The sequence below is a fragment of the Hesperophylax consimilis genome, chromosome 13, assembly GCF_061612785.1.
Source record: "Hesperophylax consimilis isolate HC1 chromosome 13, BYU_Hcon_1.0, whole genome shotgun sequence".
NCBI lineage: Eukaryota > Metazoa > Arthropoda > Insecta > Trichoptera > Limnephilidae > Hesperophylax > Hesperophylax consimilis.
The window spans coordinates 23,847,978-23,871,023 of record NC_142848.1 but is presented as its reverse complement, the minus strand read 5'-3'; the positions used below and the strand labels follow the sequence as shown (position 1 = coordinate 23,871,023).

The window sequence follows — 23,046 nt, the reverse complement described above, 5'->3', positions numbered from 1 at the left end:
TTCATACTTGAATTGTATAATTTAAAAAAATGCTGATTTTATATTATCTGTCATTTTCATAACATTGTGTAAACAAAAGCCTAGCTTATAAACACTCTGTAAATTGCCATCTCAACACAGCCGTTTCACACCTATTAAGATGGCAATACATCATTATTGTAATTAAATGTAGTATTAAAATAATGAAATTAATAAAGAATTAAAAATCAATATGGTATACCTATATGGGACGTGTCGGATTGCACTAATCTCCCCACATCCTGGAATAAAACTTATTATTTTCATTATTAACAATTATTTTTGCAACATATTTAAGCATGTTTTATAAATTTTCCGCTTAGAAATAAATTATCCTCTAAATATAACATCTCAAACAGTTAGAGATAAACGGAGAGAAATAATTTATCTCGCATTTAGACCAACGGTTATCATCAACTGAACAGTGTACACCCATAGATAGGCAAGTGGAATCAACGGTTACATCACGATTCACGACGCTCGAAACTCTTCACTTCGACTAGTCATTCTGCTCAGAGCTCCAGCAGTTTGCGATCCACACTCCTGTTCGACATCACACAACAAAGGTAGGCTGAAACACTACTCATAAATAATATTCTCGTACTTGTAGTCAAGATACATATATTACTAAGTATAATTAAAATGCTCAACAAAATTCATATTATTATGCATACGAGAATCGCCAGGTAGCCATTGATTATATCTCTATGCAGTTACCACGTTCGATTAGCGAATTTTATGTATCTCGAACAAACCCATTGAAATTAACGTTTTCTGCGATTAGGTTATTATCATAGACTTCAGATCAAAGGTATATCGTGGATTGTGGTAAGCAAATTTATGTTTGAATCAAAAAAAATCAATTCATATATATTTTTATAGTTTTTAGGTAAGTACATTAACACATTAAGGCCCAGTATATCGGTTGATTTAAAACCAGGCTTGATTGGAATGTCAAGCTTAGCGCGGCTTTAAATATAATATAACGTATAGTTGCGCGAGAGGTTTTAATTGAATAGCCTTAAAGGTGTACCCTTCACCCCTTTACTTCCTGTCCCGTTTCCTGCTAATCCGGGCCAAACGACAAGGAATATTATCTTTTGCATTTTCGGTCACCGCGAAGAATCGTCGTGTCATTGTGACTACCAGCAAATGTTGAACTCGGCTGTGAATTTTTGGAATATCGCATCGTCAAGTGAAACATTTAACCCGCCTCAGTGAACATCACTGTTTTATATTAAGTGAACAAAGGGTCAAAAGGAATTGCCTTAATCATATTTGAACTGATCTGTGTAAAAGGAACCAGAAGACCAGACCGAAGGGGAGAGTCTTAGGCCTTTCCCAATCTTTCTTCTCCTGTAAACAATATAAGGCAAATTCAATTCGTCCGCAACCCCATCTCCGTACAACTGCGAGCGAAAGATTTGCGCACCACCAACGTGTACAGTAATATTACAAGTGTTATCTTTGATTTCAATGGATGAATTTATTTATTTATTCATAAAACAGTTTTTAACATAAAAAAAACATATTCTGCACATCTCACTAGGTCATTCCTGTATCAATATTTCTATGTAAAACATTCCTGTATTAATATTTTTATGTAAAACCAAATCACTGTCTACGAGTGTGGTACATCTGTGCTCTCTACTGTCATCGGGAGATCGAGAGATGTCAAAAAATCTATTGTTTTATGGGACATTAATTTGGAAGTTGATTTTTTGAGAAAGTTCCTCGTTTCAATTCTGAAAATGAAAAATCCCTTGATGCCTTAGTAAACTATTTGGCTATTTTTGATTAATTATCAATTAATAACATCAGCATTCCTCATCATGCGATGAATATAATAGTCCATACTGATAGAATCTGGCAATTTACATGTATTTCGGTTAAATTTCGTTTACGTAAAAAATGTCAAGTTTGACATTTGTTCCTGCTAGCACCTCGAAGTCTAAAATAAGAACTATTCAACGGCTTACCAAGGCGTAAGCGGCCGTTTTAGCCCACTTAAATTTGAGTGAGGAGTGTGGCACATAGCGAGGATACGGACCGATTTCTATATAGGGCCTTACTGTTTTTCAGTTTTATTTTTGTGAGTGTTTTTACGATATCTTTATAGGATTTTCACGGATTTTTTTTTTCGATATATCTGTTTAAGCCACTTTACTTTTATTTTATTTAGCATGATTCACTGAGCGTAGCGAAGTCATTTTTTAACTCGACAGCTTGGCATTTAATTTATCTATAAATTTGTTTGTGTGTTCCACAAACACATTCCTTTTTCGAAAATCTGCGGCATCCACTTTATTAAATAATTATAAGCAATAATTAGGCTACATTTATTTTTACACGGAAGATATTTTCAATTTGTATTGATATATCAGGTGACTAATTATTGCTTATAATTATTTGTTATCCCTTATGATATGCATAAAACCATGTCTTATAAACATTAGTTTATCATTAAAAAATAATCCACTTTATTATTAAAGCGAGCCATTCTTTAACTAGGTTGCTAACTTTTATTATTACGTCGGGTATGGATAATCAACACCCCTGCCGTAGGTCATCCCAAGTGGTTCGCTACGTTTGCTTACTTAGCAGGGGTGTCCGGGTTCATGGGGTGAGGTTTGTCTAGGTCTTGGTGGCGGATACGTTTACCCACCTACTGCGTGGCGGGTCGGATCGGGAGAGACTGGTTGAGAGAGACCTTTTGACCTCTCCAGCCGGGCTCTTTCTCGACCCATCGCCTTGCACTTCAGTAGGAGGGATGTTTATCACTCTTGGACGCAATGACCCTAAACGGAAAAAAGTTACGGAATATGAATATTCATTCGGACAAGGCCACCTGCGTGAACACGTGTTCAGATATATTCTGAATGACTAATATTTTATAAGGAAATGATCATGCAGTCACCTTTTAACGGTAGTTTGATAAAAAAAGCCGTTCTCATTTTTCTCAGTGAAGATTCCTACCACCCCTCTTTTTTTAAATTTTCATACACGTCAGCTAGTACTCGTATGTTAATAAAAGGTAGTAAAACATTGATTTGCTTGAAAAATATTTTAGTAAGGGATAAAAGTTGGAATTTCGAAAAAAAAAAATTTTAAATCTTTTTTCTTCTACCATCATTTAGAATCACTTCCCGAAGTTGGCGCACTTTACCACCGGACACCCTGTACAAAAATTGTTGTTACGCTTTTGACATGCGTTATTATCTGGAATATTATTCCGTGAGAGGTTATCAAAACTCTTTACCGATAAACTAATTTACATAATAATAATAACTTAGAGAATATTTTTTTGCCAAATAGTACAATGATATTATTGTGGTTATTTAAAAGAATATGAATTCTTATCTATAAAAATATTATTCAATTTAATTTCACCTTCCGAACACGCATCGAACACGCTTCAAAATATTATAAAATAATTACGAAATGAAATTTACAAAACTCCTGACATCTTACAAGGTGCAACCTCATCATAATAAAAACCAGGGGGTTTGACAACATTATAATGTCAGATAGGCGTAACTACAGAAGATTTTATACCGATCCATAAAGCACTTAATATGACATTGACGAAATCCGTCATCTATAAAAATACATCACAGTAAAAATATGATACTGAGAGTCGGAGACAAAAGCCTCTGCTTTTAGCGAGGCCTCCAAGGTGTCGGAGAAGCTGTCGCTGTGATAATGTCGTTCGTTATGCGAAATAACTAGATAATTGATCAATGGAGATGAACTAACTAATCCCTTAGAGAAAATAAATCGTATATACGATCCATGGATGATTGAAACGCGATCAATTGATTCTGTTCCAACTTGGAAACACAAAAGTAATTTTTTGTCAATTAATGTCAGATGGCTAAAAGTTAAAGTTAAAAATACTAATAAATTGACAATATCGAATTGAAATAATAACATTAATACAGATTGGCAGTCCGCGTGTACTTTTTCACACTAAAAAGGGAGTTAATTAAATTAATGAGGTCTTTATTCTCAACCCAGTGAATTGGTCAATGAGATATTTAGTCATATTATACGAAATATACAGGATTTTCCAATAAGAGGTGTTATTTTAAATAGCCCGCTATTTCGGTAGATGTTACTTTTAAAGGTGTCATTTTTTAACATTTGACAAGTAGAAACTACGCCATTAATAAAAATGGAACGATACACGCTTCAACAACGCATTCAAATTATTAAAATTTACTTGAGTGAATCAAATGCAAATCATCTTGAGTGATGAGGCCCATTTCCACCTCGGTGGCTTCGTCAACAAGCAAAATTGTCGCATCTGGGACTCGGAAAACCCAAGAGTTATTGTTGAAAAGCCTTTTTATCCTCAACGTGTGACTTTTTGGTGCGGTGGAGTCATTGGACCTTACTTTTTCAAAAATGAGGCTGGAGCAACAGTTACGGCAAATGGATTGCACTATCGAGATATAATTAATGATTTTTTATGAAAATTGGATGGTATTGAGACGACGCTACGTGCCACAAAAGCAACGAAACCATTGATCTTTTACGATTAAATATCAAAATAACACCTCTTATTGGAAAACCCTGTACAAAACAATTGTCTGAATTTCGTCTCTCCAAGTTCGAACGGATTTAATTGGTTGCATAAATGACGCCTTTCAATTCTACGAGCTTACAATCTTCCTCCGTTAGTTAATAAACTATTAATTTTGGATAAAGAACGATATAATTAAAAATAGTTGCTTATTTCAATAGTCACCCAAATTTAACTTTAACAGCCAAGGAGCCGCGTTAGATTTTGCGGGCTTTTTTAGTCTATTGTCGTAATTTCTTATCAATCGTTGACAGTGCTATGGAATATTGCTAACTGACATACGAGTAGATCACGAATTTAGTCAATATCGTATTGACACATGGCTTTATCGATAGACCTCCTACAACCTTGATATGATGACCATATTTAAGCGTGGAGCGATACACTGATTTTTAATATTTGTACACTTTGTTTTATATTATTATAAATAATTGAAGTATTATTATGTTCATCAGATGGCACCCAAGTTGTACGGAACGGAATCTAGCCCCCCTGCCCGGGCTGTGATGATGGTGGCTGCTGCCCTCAAGGTAGAGATCTTCAACGTAGAAATCGACCTCTCGAAGAAGGAGCACTTTAGTCCCGAGTTCGTCAAGGTATTATCATTTTATTAAAGCCTACCATACAAATACAGAATATTTCCCCCCCCTGTACCGCGAACTTTAGGGATTAAGAAATTATAACACTAGACACGACTCTAATAATGAAAAATACACTTTTATACTAATTTTCACACTTTTTTACTATGAATTAACTGATGTTTTGATTAGGCCTTTTTATTTAAAGACAGGCAAAATTGTACCTACCGAATCAGTTTCTCATCAGCGCAGGAGACAATAATGAATTCTTTACTGACATAATTCGAGTTCTACCTTTTACCGATTCTTGTTTGTCATTTACTTTTTAATATTTAGCTAATTAATTTTGTTGCTATTTTTGTCATTACTATGTTTTTATTTATTTAAAAACAAACAAGTATTGATATATTTAGCATAAACAGCAATTATTTACAATATTAGACCAATAATGTTCCCTTAATTCTAGTCGTTGATTCAATATTTGCACCTATACAATATGTTTATAAATAACAAAGAAATATAAGAAAAAACATTCCAATGAATTACAAAATGTTATAAAAACAATTAAAGACAGTTAGTAATAATACAGATTTATAATAAAAAACAATAAAATAAACTAAGATGATAGGATTATTTCATAAAATAAAAAATTAATCAAATAATTATCAGTTTAGCAAGTCACACTTGAAAATGTCTACATCTCGTAAGGCATTGTGAGTTTTACAGAAAAGTCATATTAAAGAGTTTCGCGCATATTTGGCTTTACAGTGTGATGTTCTAAATAAGTCGTTCGATCTGGTGTTGTGTTCAGGGCAACGAAATGCAATCTTTTCTAGCAGATATGATGAATCAACAAGACTGTTCACGATTTTGTATAAGAATAGGGCATCAGAAATTTTTCGGCGTTTATATAAAGCGGTAGTTTCAAACCGTTGATCGCTAAAGCGATACGATGGGTGTTTAATAAATTTGGATTGGATATTTTCAATACGATCAATGTATGTTTGATATTGAGGATTCCAAATGACTGAGGCAAACTCGAGTTGTGACCTTGCATATGACATATATAGCAGAATTAATGTGTGTGCTATAGTGAAAGGCTTTGTAATGCGTATAATAAATTCCAATTTTTTATAAGCTTTTTCTAAAATATGTTCAATATGGTCCTTAAATAACATTTTAGAATCTAGCAGTACTCCAAGATTTTTGATTGATTCTACTCGTTGTAGGGGTACATGGTTTAATTTGTTAGTATAATTAATTGGCTATTTTTTACGTGTAAATGTAATAACGTTACACTTTTCTTCAGTTAGATAAAGTTGATAGATATCGCAATATTGTTTAATTCTTCATCTTCTTGTAACAGGTTGCAGTCATCTGTGGAGTCAATAAGTTTATAGTGTAAAATAGGAAAGAAGAATGACTAATAGCACTTTTGTGTCGTTTATATATAATGTAAACAAGAGACGCCCTAAATGGGAACCTTGAGGTACCCATTGGAGTATTAAAACATGTTAGGGAATCATGCCTGTTTTATGTACTTAAATAATAAACGATTTACGTATAACTTAAAATATTACATTTGTACGGTGGAATTTAATATTAAATTGTTTAGTTATTTTTTTTTTAATTTGAACACTTTTTTCTCTTCTTTGTATATATTTTTTTCAATTTAAAAAAATGTCATCACACAGTAAAATTACATCTTCATGTTTTACTTCAAATATGCCCAGAAATCGACCGTTAGAATCCTTCGGGTACTTGCTGTTACACCTTGTATACAGTTTCGGACGAGAAAATACTCTAAAATAAAGCCATAATCTTAACTACGTAAGTGAAGCAGCCGTGCACAAAATATGCGACGCGCGGCCCTGGTGTATTGGACAGACCTGTGGTTGAATTCGCCAACAAATCTTTAAAATAAAGTGTGATTCTTAACGAAATAAGTGATGAAGTCGTGTGTAAACAATATTCGGCATGCGGCCTGGCGTAATGGATGGACCTACGGTTGACTTTTCTGTAGCAGGCCTAGAGAATCGATCTTTTCATCGGGTTTTATTTTAATTATTTCCGATGAACGTATTACTAAATTCTCAAATGTTTCTAGAGGCATCCCTCGGAATTTACGTTTTCATCGTCTAGAAAAATAAAATCTATTGCTTACCTCTAATTGTATAGTTGAAAAACGTTTATAAAGTTTTCAAACCGTTTTACATAAAATATTTCAAGGTTAAGTTCCTATTTTTTTAAATTATAAATATAAATTACTTTCATCCGTAGGCATCCCTCTGGAAACATTTGAGAATTTAGTAAAACGTTCATCAGAAATAATTAAAATGTGACCTTCGAGCAAACCTAAGATCGTGTTAATTAACAGGATTCTTCACTGATTCTAATATCTTCTTCTCACGAGTAGGTATGTCTTAACAGGTTTGTATTCGAATAGGAAACAAACAAACTTTTTTTAAAATTTATCTCTATCTTTGTTAATTAAATGTGAGGTGGATCAACTTAAATTGACTATCAATTCTCAATCAGTGGCATTTTGAATTTTCGTTATTAATTGTTGGGTTACTATGCCGTATTGCGGTTCCTCCTTATTTATCCAACGTTTCATCGCCCTGGTGCAAGAGCACCATTCAGAATTGAAACGTCTTTAGCCGTGTTTGGTGGCCAGATCTGAAAGGCCAGGTACTTTCCCACCTTTTCTTCCCCGTCTCGTCCCCCTTCCTATTATTTTCAGCCCGCAGCATTCCCAAATCGGGAATGACTTAGTCTCACTGACTTTCATAATAGTAAATCATTTTTCTTTCAGAAAAATCCAGAGCACACCATTCCCATACTAGAAGATGGAGACTTCTACATTGCAGACAGGTATTAACTTATTTCTAGTGGTTTTGTGTCTGAATGTGGTTATGGTGGTTTAGTGGTTTTAATTGTATCCGTCTACAAAATAACTTAAACAGGTTAATTAATTGGTCCACTCAAAAAACAATCATTTGATCAACTTAATGACAATAAACAACGACTTTTAGCATTTATGAATTAAAAAAATATTGAAATTTAATAATATTTACGTAAATAATAATTTACGATAAAATTTCTCATTTTTTATTTGACTTTTTACAACAAGTATGAGTAGACTTACATTTTATTGGTAATGATTTAAAAGATATGATATTAAAGCCTTTTTGTACCTAGCTTCTGTGCAGTTAAACAGATCCGCTACATCTGCGTACCTATTACTAACTTCATGTAATTTAGGTACAAGCGAGTGTTTGAAATGCTCAGTCTTAGAATTGTTACAATTAAACAGGGTTTTAGAACGAGTATCTCTTATGGGTACATGAAATTCAATGAGGTTAATTAAATCAAGGCTGTCTACACTACCATTTACAATTTTGAACATAAATATTAAGTCGGGATAAGAACACTCGATCTGAGTGTTTTAATAAATTATTTTTTTTCATTAAGGCGATGCACTGCGTTGTGTAATATTTTAAATCGAGCCGCTATCAATAACACCGCTTACGTAGATGGCTATAAGGTTTAAATTCCCGCTTAACACCATCCGCCTGTTTTAATTTATGCAAGAAAAAAACATGGCCAAAAAGTGCCTTTTATTTTATTATGTTCAGGGATAAATACTTAATTTTTTCCAATCATTTTATAAACAACTTAATTTTCCACATTATACAATAAAATCATAGCCGTAAATGGGTTCGTAAGTAGGAGATTTTGAACTTTAAAGCAGTTTTCATAGGCCTTATACATTATTTTTTTCTGGCCTTATAAAAAGACTTATCTAAAAAATACTCGATTATTTTAAAGGCCAAGATGTATTCTACTCGCAGTATTTGGAAAGCATCTGAAACATTTCTAGGCGACCAAATTTTCAAACCAAAAACACATGATTTTGCATTACTACGTAGTGCATCGCCTTAAGTGATACCATCCAATTAAGATTTGGATTAAGTGATAGAGTGGCTCACTCATTTTAGCCAGTCCCTGAGAATGAAGGTTCAATCCTCAGTCCAATCTAAAGAAATTTTTTTACTAACGAAACATACTGTTAAAAAATAGTTTCACATTTAATGGCGAACATAAAATAAACCAAACAGGCTCCATTCAAAGTCATTTTTGTCAGATTAGGAAGCAAGTACACGGAGAAAACTTACTGATATATAATATTGAAAATTTATTACTAACCTCTTCAAAAACGGGATTTCTGGCCTTTAAGAGTGTGTATAAACAGCGTAATTTTGTGCATACCTTTTAACATCAATTGGTGCAGACTATGGTTTCCGGCAGCGCACGATAATATTGTATTCCTTTGTACAGTAAACTATTTTGTGTAATGGTTTTGTCCTCTTTTGATAACGTAATTTCGTAAATATTAATATCATAATAGAAATCACAGTATTCAAGGCTCCGTAGTAAGCGTTGAAAGATGGATTGAAAGGGAGATATGTAAATACGTAAGTTAGAGGGAACGCACTAATATTAAAAAAAAACGATAATAATTAAGCAAAAAAGGTGAAAATATTTAATAAAACACGACTCGTTTGAAGTAGAGAAAAAATCTTTCGATAAATGATTAAGTTACATTTAAAGATGCTCTGTGAATTTTTTCATTTCTGTGATATATTAGATAACAGAATAAAACGTGTTTTTAATAATTTTCGGAGCCTTAATATTTAATAAGCACGAATTATTTAAAATGAGCGAAAATCTTTTGACATCTTAATTAAGTAACATTTAAAGAAAAACTAAGAATTTTTTCAAACCTATTAAATGTTGAATAACAGAACCAGATGTATTTTTGTGATTTTCGGAGCATGCTTTGCGATTTTTTTCTACCTAGGAAAATTCATGTAATTACTTTTCAACTCGGCATCAGAATAGAAATTAATTTAAAAAATAACATATGTTTTTGAGATTTTTTTTAATACTTAAAGTGTTCAAGAGTATGTAACATATATGACGGCAGAAAATAGGAATGCGTGTTCTTAACAACCTGTATATTTTATATGTGATGTTTGGTAATAAGTTGGGTTTTCAAGCGATAGATGGCACCAGTCATAAAGCTTACTCCAGAGTCCGACAGATGTCGCTAGAGTGTAGCAATTGCTTGTGGGATATTATTGCCAGACAACAAGCTTCCAGAAACAGCTATTACTAACCAATTACCAACCCTCGGGTAAGAACAGTGTAGCTAAATCCAGGCTAATTTATTGTAACGTAAATAAACGCAATTATTGTAAAGAACCTTTTACTTTTCACAAAAGTTCCCAACACAGAAATCTGCTAGTAAGCAGAGATATAACAGTATATTATACTAATGTCGCTCTATAGATTATAGTACAATTTTTTTAGAATTATTAAAAAATATATATTACTTCCATGTGTGTTTCGCAGTCACGCTATCGCAGCATATCTGTGCAACGCCTACGCCAAGGACGACTCGCTGTACCCCAAGGACCCCAAGAAACGAGCCATCATCGACAGTAGGCTGCACTTCGACAATAGCACCCTCTTTGCACGCTTCAAGAGCATTGTCGTGAGTACAAATAAAGATCGTTTTTTTCAAAGAAGTCGTTTGCAAAGTAACGGCACGTTTATTGACGTTTTCGGGCAATCACGGGGATGTAGAACAAGGTATAGTATTTTCGCAATCTATGAATATCTGGCTATGAACTTTCGTAACAATTAGTTTGTGATTACAATACAGATTTGTGCTTTACATTATTCTTTTAATTTTACATACGAAAACAGTGAGCATATTGTTGTGAATGAGGAATGCTTGGAGAAGGTGTATGAGTTTGTGTGTTTAGGAAGTATGTTCTAGAGAGAAGGGAAGGCTGACAGAGATATTAAAAGAAGGGTAAATGAAGGTAACTCCATCGATGGAGGCCTGAACGCATTTGGCGCTAACAAAAAAATATCCAAAGAAGCGAAGCTAGCAGTCCACAATGGAGTGCTGGTACCTACCTTGATGTATGGCAGTGAGGCATGGAACTGGCAGAGGAAATATGAATGTAGACTGAATGCTGTAGAAATGAGATCCCAGAGGCGTATATGTGGTAAAACTTCGTATGATCGTGTGAGAAATGTGGAGATCCGCACAGAATACAAGACTGATGTAAGCGTAATAAGTAAGGTTAAAAAAGGGGCACTTAGATGTGTTTGGGCATGTAGGGTGAATGAGCGAAGAAAGGAGTATATGACGCCAATGCGAATGGTAGCAGAAGCCGGGGACGCCCGAGGAAGACATGGAACGATCAAGTGAATCAGATACTTGAGTCGGAATAATAGAAGAGTATGTATGAGACGATGTATGAATGTGAATGAGGCAAGGAGCGTGTGTCGAGACCTAGTTGTTTGGCAGTCCGTTTTCTCTGCCTACCCCTGCTGATTAGTTAGTTTAGTTAGTTATTTATGTTATTTCACTAATAGTATCTCCACCTAGTAACAACGCGGACATTTTTAATTGGAGTGTTAATATCTATGCGCATACCAATAATAGTTTCATCCATGTAATAAATATGAACGCTCTGTAAATTAAAATCATTAAAACACAATTTGCATTAGATAGAAAAAAGCCAGCCCATGAAAAAACTAATTTTTATTAAAATTGGAATGGAATCTCACATACGTATAATAACTTCAGACTTTAGATAACAAACTACAGTTTGTTTGGTTATGTCGATATAAATAATACCTCTCATCAGAAAAGTGCTTCTTTCACCGAATATGTTTGGACTTTGGACTGGAGGCTTTCTGCAGAACTAGGTGCTCTCATTACAGACAAAATTGCCGTTTTAAAACACAGTTATTTCCAAATAAAATTCTGCTTTTAATAGCAGATTAAAGACTCTGATCTGCAGATTTTTATTATTAAAAAACGACATAAACGGAATTAATAATATTAAAATTTTGAACGCAAACATCGATAATGTTTTTGAAGTCGCTTACCGATGTTTTTTTATGAAAACTGTAATTACCACTTTACAAAAAACTAAAAATTATAACATTTAATTAGATAAAGGTATTATAAAAGTTATTTTCACTTTGTCATTTCACTTTTTATTGTTTGATTTAAAAACATTTATTAAAAAAATTTCATGCCTTGACAAATGTTTTTAAATGCTAAATTTTGTTTCATAAAATTATTTCAAAGTTTTCGAGAGCATCTATGGTAATTTTTTGTATTCAAACTGAAAGCGCGGTATTCTCTACTTCTAACACCGTTTAAATCATTATAATATCACTGTAATACAAATTGAGATAGCATAACTTTTGTTAGATCGTATCAGGCTGGAAGGTATATCTCCCAAAAAGAGTATACGGTTGTCTGTGAAGAATATCTCCCAAAAGTGCCCATGGGGTTAAAAGTAGTACATTGTTAATGGTTGATTTTGTGAGCAGCCATAATTTCAATACCCATTTATTTGACTATCATAAAAATATGATGACCACAATTTATAACACATATTTATTTTCCTTTTGTAGAATGCCTAACAACTACGCTCATATTTAATAGTGACTATCTCCTTACAGCGTCCATTGATCTACTTTGGAGAGACAGACATCCCCCAGGCTAAGTTGGATGATGTTGTTGAGGCCTACGGCATTTTAGAAGCGTTCCTGGACACCAACAAGTGGATTGCTGGTGATCAGCCCTCCATCGCAGACTATTGCTGCATCACCTCTGTCGGATCCCTCGACATGCTCATTCCTGTCAGCAAGACAGAGTAAGAACCTACGACCTAAAAGTATTATCATGTTAACCGGACAAATGCGTTGGATTTCCACCCAGATAGAACACGACGCTCCTTGATCTATCTGTTCCATCAAATAAATAATTAAGCAGACAAAAGGGCAATATAAAATGCATTTTGTCAATTTATGGTCAATTCTGGCCCTCCCATAAAAGGATCAGCACTTTTTACAGCATCACTATTTCCAATATTATAATTCCAACTTTATGCTAAAGTTGCGTTATTGATCGGAGACTAGAAATTGCCTGAGCATTTTTATAGAGAGGTATAGCAAATGTACTGTCAGTCACGGTTCGCCTCATACATTACTTTGACCCTTTCCCGCAAATGAGTGCAGCTGCTATGGGGAAGCATATATACTTCGTTCCTTCTGGACGCTTCCCTCGATCCGGCCTGGGGTCCATCCAGAGGGGGCAAAGGGGCACAAGGGCAAAGTTTGTTTTTTTAGTAGCCACATGCGTTGGCGATTGAAGAAATGTATGATTGGTAAGTGATTGATAGTGACGCAGTTTGAGTTTCAGTGGAAGCAAAATAGTTATTACTATTCGGGAATTACGGTCACAGGAGCTTAACTACAAAAACTGGTGTTTTGACTTAAGCTTGGTTTAGGTAATGCCATAATCATAATTGTTAGTTACACGAATCTATATCTCGTGCATTCAGCCAATTAAGAGATACAATTGGGCATATGAGCATTCCAAACATTATTTAATAAAAAAAAAAAAATAATAACAGTAGTGCAATGCAATACATTCCATATTTGAAATAATATACATAATTAGAGTTAGAAAAATAATAATAATATATAGGTGATACCGATAGTCACAAAAAAACGGAATTTAAGTGAAATAAAACAAAACATAAAATATAAACACAAAAATGAGTGTGAGCAGCCGTTTATGGAGGATATTTGCACATCTCCCGTCTCCAGAGGGCCATCAGAGGGGACTCCATCCAGGCAAACATGGCAGTGATGATTTTGTTACTTGATTGGCGTAGTCTGCGCCATAAGCTTCCCATGTGATGGCGAAGAAGCGCTCTGAAAGAGTACTCGTCCTTCCAGGAACATTTCCGTGGGGCTGTAGTATCTCGGTAGGCGGAATAGTTATTGTAAGCGACTTTTAGTTTATGCCATTGGGATGCAGCGTAATCCACCCACAGTTCTGACGTGTACAGCAAAGTGTAAAATGCGTTGAAAGTATTTTTTTCACGTTTGTAATATCGTACCTTCTTTGCCTTTCCATATTCTCGATGTCGTTATTATTATTATAACATCATTATAGGAAACTGGGTGATGCCGTCAAAAGGGCAATCGAATGCACTATTAGTCATAATCGATTTCGTACACCTGTTTTCCCCTTTTGAAAAATGTATTTGTCCCGCCTCTTTTTCTTTGTAATTACTACAAATGAGATTGTGAGGTGATTGTTGTATGAGATCACCTTATACAAAATATAGGTATTACGAAAGTAATATATTCAGAAAGTAATCGGATCACAAACAGACCGCACGTCAAATTTCGCTCTTCAGAAATCACCTTAATTAAACCTTACAAAACTCAATTATCCATGCAATTCATCGTTAAACGTGTTCCTAAAAATCAGTAAAGTGAATTTTCTACTTTAGTGAATTATAAACATTCGGTTTTATTCTCATTCTAAGTGTTTTAATACATTGTGTTGTGACAGAAGTGTTGTTGCCCAAAACAAAAAATTATCATCCGATTCACCAAATAATAATATACAAGAGTGAGCCAGTTAATATTACTCTTATTTGTCAAGTAGCCGTAACCGGTCCGTGGTCTAGCGGTAAGAGCGTTCGGATAGCTAGCGGCATATATTGCACTCGCACAGACATCTGAAGGACCCCGGAACGATCCCAACTGCCGCCAAAGATTTTTATTTTTATTTCTTTTTCCTTGTAAACTGAAATCATTAACAAGAAAGAGAACGGAATAAACTCGAAAAAAAATCGAACTACAATGAACTGTGAAGCATGCTTGAACATCATTTCCAAAAATGACCATGCACTTACGTGCGCCATCTGCAATATTGCCTTTCATAATAACTGCCTAAATATCTCCGATACCAACTTTAAAAGAATGGCATCTAAAAATAAACAAACATGGAAATGCCCAAAATGTAAAAGCCGGCCGAGCTCACCTGCTCCGTCGGCATCAACATTAGGTTCAGAAGCCGATGTATTATTTGATCGCCTCACTAAACATTTCGACAACAAAATAAGTGAAATAAAAAAAATGTTTGAGGAAGAAATCAGCGATCTTAAGAAAAGCAGTAATTTTATTTGCAACCAGTATGATGACCTGATCACACGCTTTAAAGATTTGGAGGAGGGCCTCAAAGGTATAACATTCTTAAAAGAAGAGAATGAAAAAAAAAATACAAGAATCTCATCCTTGGAAAGCCGTCTTGCAGATCTAGAGCAAGTGAAGCTCTCCGACAGCTTGGAAATGGCGGGCGTGGAATTGCGGCCGGGAGAACAAGCCTCGGAAGCAGTACTTCGAGTAGCCAACTCACTGGGACTGCCCTTACAACCACAAGATATACGCATGGTGACCAGGACTCAAGATCGAAGACAAAACACCCCGGACAAACTCCACATCACCCTCTATAGTCAAAATATAAGGGAATCTATGCTCTCAAAAAAAAACGCGGCCAAAACCATATACTCAAATTCTCCCATTTTCATCAGCGAGGTGCTGTCACCGTACTTTAAGGAACTTCTATGGAAAACTAAGCAGACGGCTAAAGAAACCCACTACCAATACGTGTGGTTTAAATCAAATAAATTGCTTGTCCGCAAAGCAACTGGGGATAAAATCATCCAAATAAAACACGAAAATGACCTAAAAAAAATGGGGTAACAAACTTAGACGACTAATCCACCTGAATCCAAGTAAATTAAATGTATTGCTAATTATTTAATATGGCAGAATTACTAAATACTATCCACTCAACTAGCACTCACTCACATTATTCAACCAATAATACAAAACTATGCGATTCTTTATTTAGCACCCCAGGCACCCTTACTATATTAAATCAAAACATAAGATCCCTAAACAAAAACTACGACGAACTAGACATACTATTGTCCTCCTTTAAAATAGACTTCAATATTATTATATTAACAGAATGCTGGATCCCAACCTCTTTTACTGTAAAATACAAAAAAAACTACTCCTCATATTTCACAACAAAATACAAAAACCAAAATGATGGAGTTGTTGTTTACATAAAAGATAATCTTAACGCTTCTGTCTCAGAATTCACCCTAGAAAACTCAAACTGTTTACAAATAATCGCTCACCCAGATACGTGCATACTCGCTATTTACAGATCACCTTCATCACACAACATTACACCCTTTCTAATAGCTCTCGACTCTCACATAAAAAAAATTACCCACTTCAAAAACATCATCGTAACTGGTGACATAAACATAAATATACTCCCACAAGGCCATCCCCAGAATATCGAATACCAACTGATGCTCCTGGAACATGGCATAATAAGCGCCATCAACACTCCAACCAGAGTTACCAGAGACTCGGAATCATGTTTAGATCACTTAATGATCAAATCCAAAAACAAATTCTGTAGCGTAGTTTTCGAATCCACAATCACAGATCACTACACAACAATGATAGGACTGACCACACAGGCATTGAACCCAACAACTCAAAACAACATCACAAAATTTGAAACTGACTACGTGAACCTAAAACATTGCCTAGAAAACCAAACGTGGGAACACCTTAAAAAAATTAACAACACTGAAGAAGCCTGGAATTACCTTATTACATACCTACAAACGCTCATCACTCAAAACACCACAAAAACATTCAAATCCTTCACGCACCGCAAAATAAGACTCAAAAAATGGATTACCCAAAGCATAATAAATAGCATTAAAAAACGGGACAAACTGCACAAACAAGTCAAACACAACCCAAATGATACTTTTCTGAACTCTTTCTATAAAAGGTACAGAAATACTTGCTCTCTAATTATACGAAAAGCCAAAGAATTATATTACAGAAACAAACTGGTAACTGCTAACTTTGACCCGAAAAGCGTTTGGTCTATTCTGAGGGAAAGTACAAATACACAAAAAAACAAAGATGATGAAATAAAAAAAATACTTATCAACGACGAAGAAGTCGACTTCCACAAAAATCCTACACTTATCCTGAACTACATAAACAGACATTACACAAATATTGGAGCTAGCCTAGCCGAAAATATAAAACAAAAATCGTCTAGTAACGATAATCAAGAAACTCAAAAAATTCCGACTCAGTGCACACACAAAAATAGTGACAGTCTATTCAAATTACATAGAGTAACTCTGGAAGACACCAACAAATTAATACATTCCCTAAAGAATAATACAACATCAGGTCCCGACGGAATAGACTCTAAAACAATAATTACACTAAGCCAACAACTACTTACTCCACTAACATACGTTATTAATCTTAGCCTGAAAGAAGGAATTTTTCCGAGCATCCTAAAAAAAGGTTTGGTTATTCCTATTCATAAATCAGGACCTAAAAATAATGTAAACAACTTTCGACCCATTACACTATTAAACACATTGTCAAAAATTCTTGAAAAAGCAATAAAAGAACAGCTGCAACAATATCTGGAAAACATGCAAATACTCTCAGTTAACCAACATGGCTTTAGAAAAAATAGGAACACAGAAAACGCAATTGCCACTGTAACCGAGTTTATTACACATAATTTAGATGCAAAAAAAAAAGTTATTTCAATCTATTTAGACTTATCTAAAGCCTTCGATACAATTTCGCACAAAAAACTTTTCAAGAAGCTAAAAAACATTGGCATAAATGGAGTAGAATTTGAATTAATGAAAAGTTTCATGTCTGACAGAACACAACAAGTTAAAATTGATAACAAGACAAGTGAACCACTCTTAATCACATACGGAGTCCCACAGGGGAGTGTCCTTGGTCCATTAATATTCCTCATATACATAAACGAATTATGTGACATTGAAATTGATGGTAAACTCGTGACCTTCGCTGATGATACAGTTCTTCTGTGTCAAGCAGCCACATGGAAAGATTTATTCATAACAGCTGAAAAAAGTTTGTCTATTGTCATAAAATGGCTAAACAGAAATACTCTTACCGTTAACACAATCAAAACAAAATATATCACACACAGTATTACACAAAGAGGTCAACCTCCGTCTAACTTGGACTTGTTTTTGCATGAATGTAAACAAACATCATCCAATTGCCAATGCGAACACATTGAAAGGGTTAAACAAATAAAGTACCTAGGAGTTATTATTGATGCATACTTACAATGGACTGACCACATTACTTTTATTACCAATAAACTAAAACGAGTCTTACACCTAATAAAATCCATTAAAAACATTTTCCCACTAACAATACTCAGATCAATATATTTTGCACTGTGTCAATCCATTGCCACTTATGGAATATTAGCTTGGGGAAGCGCTACAAACACAACAATTGACCCAATTCAAAAAGTTCAAAAGGCAATAATAAAACTCATACTGCAAGTACCATTCTACACAGACTCAACCAAAATCTTCAAAACACTAGACGTCATGTCAATAAGACAACTTTACGCCAAAACTGCTCTCCTACACCTCATCCATAATAATCTTCATATTACAAATCAAGCAAAAGCCATAATAAAAACCAGGTCCTCAACAAATAAAACACTGAACATTCCAATAACACACACCACACACGGTCAAAGACACTTTCAATACTACGCAACCAAACTTTTTAACAGTATGCCCATTACTTTGAAACAATTATTGACTACAAACACATCTACAAACTTTCTCAAAAAACATATCATAGCCTGGATAAAAAATCAAGATATTCACTTTATTCAAAAGATTATAATTCCAAACCAAACATAACCAAAATATAACAAGTTAAATTAAATATTATACACGTTCATCAAGAATTATCCACAAATTCATACACTCACATATAAAAGTGTGTTTTCATGTTTCAATATATGTCTGTGAAAAAAAAAAATAATAATAATAACTTTCTACCATAACACATAAATACCTGTCACCCTTAACCACAAACACGTTAACACCTCAGCACAGGTTCTCCTAGTGAGGTGCTCACGTTACATATAATATCACACACACACACAGTTTTACCTTAATCAACCTATGTTCTTCATTTTTTATACCTTTTTTCTTCATTTTTTATACCTTTTTTCTGTACTTTTTTTTCTCTGTACTGCAATATAAACCACTGTAATAATTTGTAAAACGTGTATTCAAGAATGGACATAAATAAAATAAAAAAAAAAAATACTCTATTTTAGTCTTTAATTTTGTATTAGACTATTATATAGTCTTTACTTTTATTACTTTATACTTGTAGTACTGTAGTCCTAAAACAATACAAAATTATGTGAGCACCGCACAAGTAATACATAATAGGACGCGCTGTGGTGCTGGGCGACAGCCTGGATAAGAGTATTCTCAGATTCTTACTTACTATTAAGTAATAGTGAGTAAAAATCCGCCGAGTGCAAATTGTGCATAAGAATGCAATATGAAGGGATGTTAATTCAATAGTTTATGGTTATACTATAAATCACGTTTATGTCTGTCTCCAGGTACCCTAAATTGGCAGCTTGGATCAAGAGATGTAACGATCTTCCTTTCTACAAGGAGCTGAATGCTCCCGGAGAGAGCAAACTGCGGGATTTGGTCGAGAGCAAAACTAACCGAACCTAAATACCTAACCAACGTAACTACTTCAAATTTTGTACCGAATTGTTTATCGAAGTTCATGTGAACTATAAAAATAATCAATAAAACAGACCCAAAAACAATAATGTATCTATTTATTTGTTTTCATACAGATTTTTTACAGATTGTTCAAATCAATTTATTTGAGCTAAAATTATCAAAAAAGGGTTAAAAGAGAAAGAAAAATATTCCACAATATTTTTTTTTTGTTTGTTTTTTTTTTATTTTCATATAAATTTAATACCAGGCCATGGCCGTAAGATGGCGTTCGTACGTGGGCTATATTACAATGTAATAAAATAACCATAACAATAAATGTTGAACATAGGACTCTTAATTTAGACATATCTGATATCTGGTATCATGCTGCCCTCCTTAAAAATCCATCTGCTATCCTGCCATCATATAAAAAGTATATGTATTGAACAAAAAATCAAGAAATTTATGGCAAAAAAAAAAATAAAACCTTATAATGCAGGATTTGTCACATTTAGTTAGAAGACAAAATTAATTCTTGCAGGACCGTCAAACAACTCGGTTTAGGCACACGGTGGCCTGGGCCGAGCCCGATGATTTATACCCCCCTGAACCCCCTTCACGGCGGCCCTGTCTATGGGCATGAATTCCGGGCCCCCCTAGGCTCGTGCCCACAGGTTGAAGACGAAACTGCAAGGGAGGGGTCAGAGCTCAAAAATTTCAAGTTCACTATTTACATTTTTCGTTAATAAGAACCATTTTTTTTTTTAATTTTATAAAAGCAAAAGGTAATCGATTTTTTTTATTTTTGATTTTTCATATACGACCACTTGTTGGTTTAAGCCATTTATCTTTTTAATTTTTTTATTCAAGTAAATTATTTATGTTGGGTAATTTTTGAGCCCGGAAAATTTTATTCTTTTGTAAAAAAAATCTTCTGGAAAAAATGGGAAAATTAGTGGGTATATCAGGCGGGAAATTTTTTGAAATAGATTATCTTTTTGATAATATGTGAAGTTTGTAATTTATTTTGCACGGAAAATTCGTAGGAAAGTGTGATGGGAATTTTTTACTATAACATTAATCATTATGATTTTAAAATTCGAATTTTTTATGTTACAAAATTGAAAAATGGGAAAAAAAATTGCCGGGAAAATGAGTCGGGAAATTGAGTAAACATTTTTGACACTGAGAAATTCCAAGTTTATTAAAATTTATTTTTGGCATTTTCATGGGATGCCATTTGAAAACTGAAAAGAGAAAACTTTATTCTTCGTTTCCATTTGCGAAGTTATGAAAAGATTTTGCAAATATTGATGAAAAGTTCACTCTTTATAATATAGGCTTCAATAAATATTTTAATGCCCAGCTACTGGAAAAATTCATTGCACACCTAACGCTCGAGATCTTCCATAGCTACGATCACTCTAAAAACAGTTCATCTCCGCTTCATATGGTGTTGACCATCGACTTGGATGATTCGCCGTCGACTACATCCACTGACGCGGTGTCGATCTTCGGCCTGGGGAATTCGCCACCGATCATGTTCACTAACTGCGTTTAGCATCGGTTCGGAGTCTTCACTACGACTTCACTGACTTCAATAAACGCTGTGATTACCACAACATCTTTCATTTGTCTCCTTACCATCCCCAAAGTCATTTAAATTTAATTTTATAAAGAAATGGACCGCTAGCAATTTAAAAATTGAACACTTTTTAAAAATGATTAATCTTTTTACATTTAGGGCAGGCACAATTTGCTTTAAAAAAAATTATCAAAAAACGCTTTTGTTGAATTTCACGCGCGATGAGGGAAAACATATATGAAATCATGCCTCCAAAATATACTTTATTATGAATCAACTAATTCCATCAATAACCCTCTCTAGACACAAGTTTTTCTTAATTAGGGAGGTGTTAATTAAATAAAAAAATTATTTACATAAGTGTAGCTATACCAATGAACGAAAAACAAAAAAAAACAAGAACAAATTCGGCCAACTTTCACGGTAAAATACTCCACTGTGCGCCGTACAAAAAAATGGAAAATAACCACCAGCGCGATAATTTCCAATTTCCCAATTGGTTTGACCTTGACACAGAACGGAGATACCCCCGAGATGGCCAACCAGCAAGAAGAACTACTCTGCTTTATCTCTATCGAGCAAATATTTTTTTTATCCGGATATCAATTTGAGAGGCGGGTTTGGGTACCATACCGCCCCGGGAACCATCTACTGGATAACCAACACCACTGTCATAGGTCACCCCAGGTGGTTCGCTACGTTTGTGATTTAGCAGGGGTGCCCGGGTTCATTGGGTGAGCTGTGTTAAGGATGCCATATCGGGATAGGCTGGTTTGGGGAGACCCTTTGACCTCTCCAAGTGGTCTCTCTTGACATATCACCTTGCGCCGACGATGGAAGGATAAATCATTCGTTCGTCACCCCTGGACATACTGATCTTTGGATTCCTACCCACCCCTTATACCTTTTTACCTTCCCAGAACTTTCTACCCTTCCCCGGTTGTCACAATGCATTGTCATCGATAACTAATCTATCTGTCAGCTAGTGGGTTAATTTCCACTTCATTTTTTTTTTAAATTTATTTCATCAAAAAATTACAGAATATATATAATATATCATTAGTAAGTTATATGTCAGTTAGAAACAATGAAATTGTTGAAAGAATAATGTTACAATAATACAGCAGTTTCTAATATAAGAAAAAAATAGATATGAATGTAAGAGTGTTATATAGAAATGGCATAATATACTATATATTAGGTTGTGCATAACCTGCCTCACTAGGCGAACCTGTATTGAGGCAGAATTTTTAGTTAATTATTTCTCCATTTTGTCTATGGTTTGCTTATATGTAAATGTTTAATATGGGTTCTGATACAGCAATCCATTATTTTAGGTTACATTATTGTTTACATATTGAAGATACAAATACAACAAGTTTAAACACAATACATACTATAATAACTCACTGTGATAAGGCATTTGGTTACTTTTCATTATTTTTTGCATTTACACAATACGTATATAGTAAATTTTTGCACCGTACATACTGCAATAACTGTCAATGATAAGGCGTTTGGGTGAGGGCACCAGTATAGGCTCGATCATTTGAATAAATCCAAATTTTAACATTTTTTTTTAAACTCTTTCTGTGTTTGACTCACTTTAATATTTTCCGGGAGCATGTTGAATATCTTTGTGGCAAAGTAGCCAAAGCTACGTTGACCAAAGGTGGAAGAAAGTGCTGGAACTTGCAACATGTCTTT

General features: G+C 34.3%; 1 protein-coding gene across 1 annotated transcript; it reads left to right on the top strand.

The window, feature by feature from the left end:
* The first annotated feature begins 458 nt into the window (after window positions 1-458).
* Window positions 459-19,861, top strand: LOC149418631 (glutathione S-transferase 1-like). The gene is made up of 6 exons (XM_089638894.1): window positions 459-584; window positions 5,059-5,199; window positions 7,997-8,055; window positions 10,600-10,741; window positions 12,742-12,935; window positions 19,640-19,861. The coding sequence occupies exons 2-6, from the start codon at window positions 5,059-5,061 to the stop codon at window positions 19,758-19,760; spliced, it is 657 nt and encodes a 218-aa protein (XP_089495020.1). The 5' UTR covers window positions 459-584; the 3' UTR covers window positions 19,761-19,861.
* The last annotated feature ends 3,185 nt before the right edge of the window (window positions 19,862-23,046 follow it).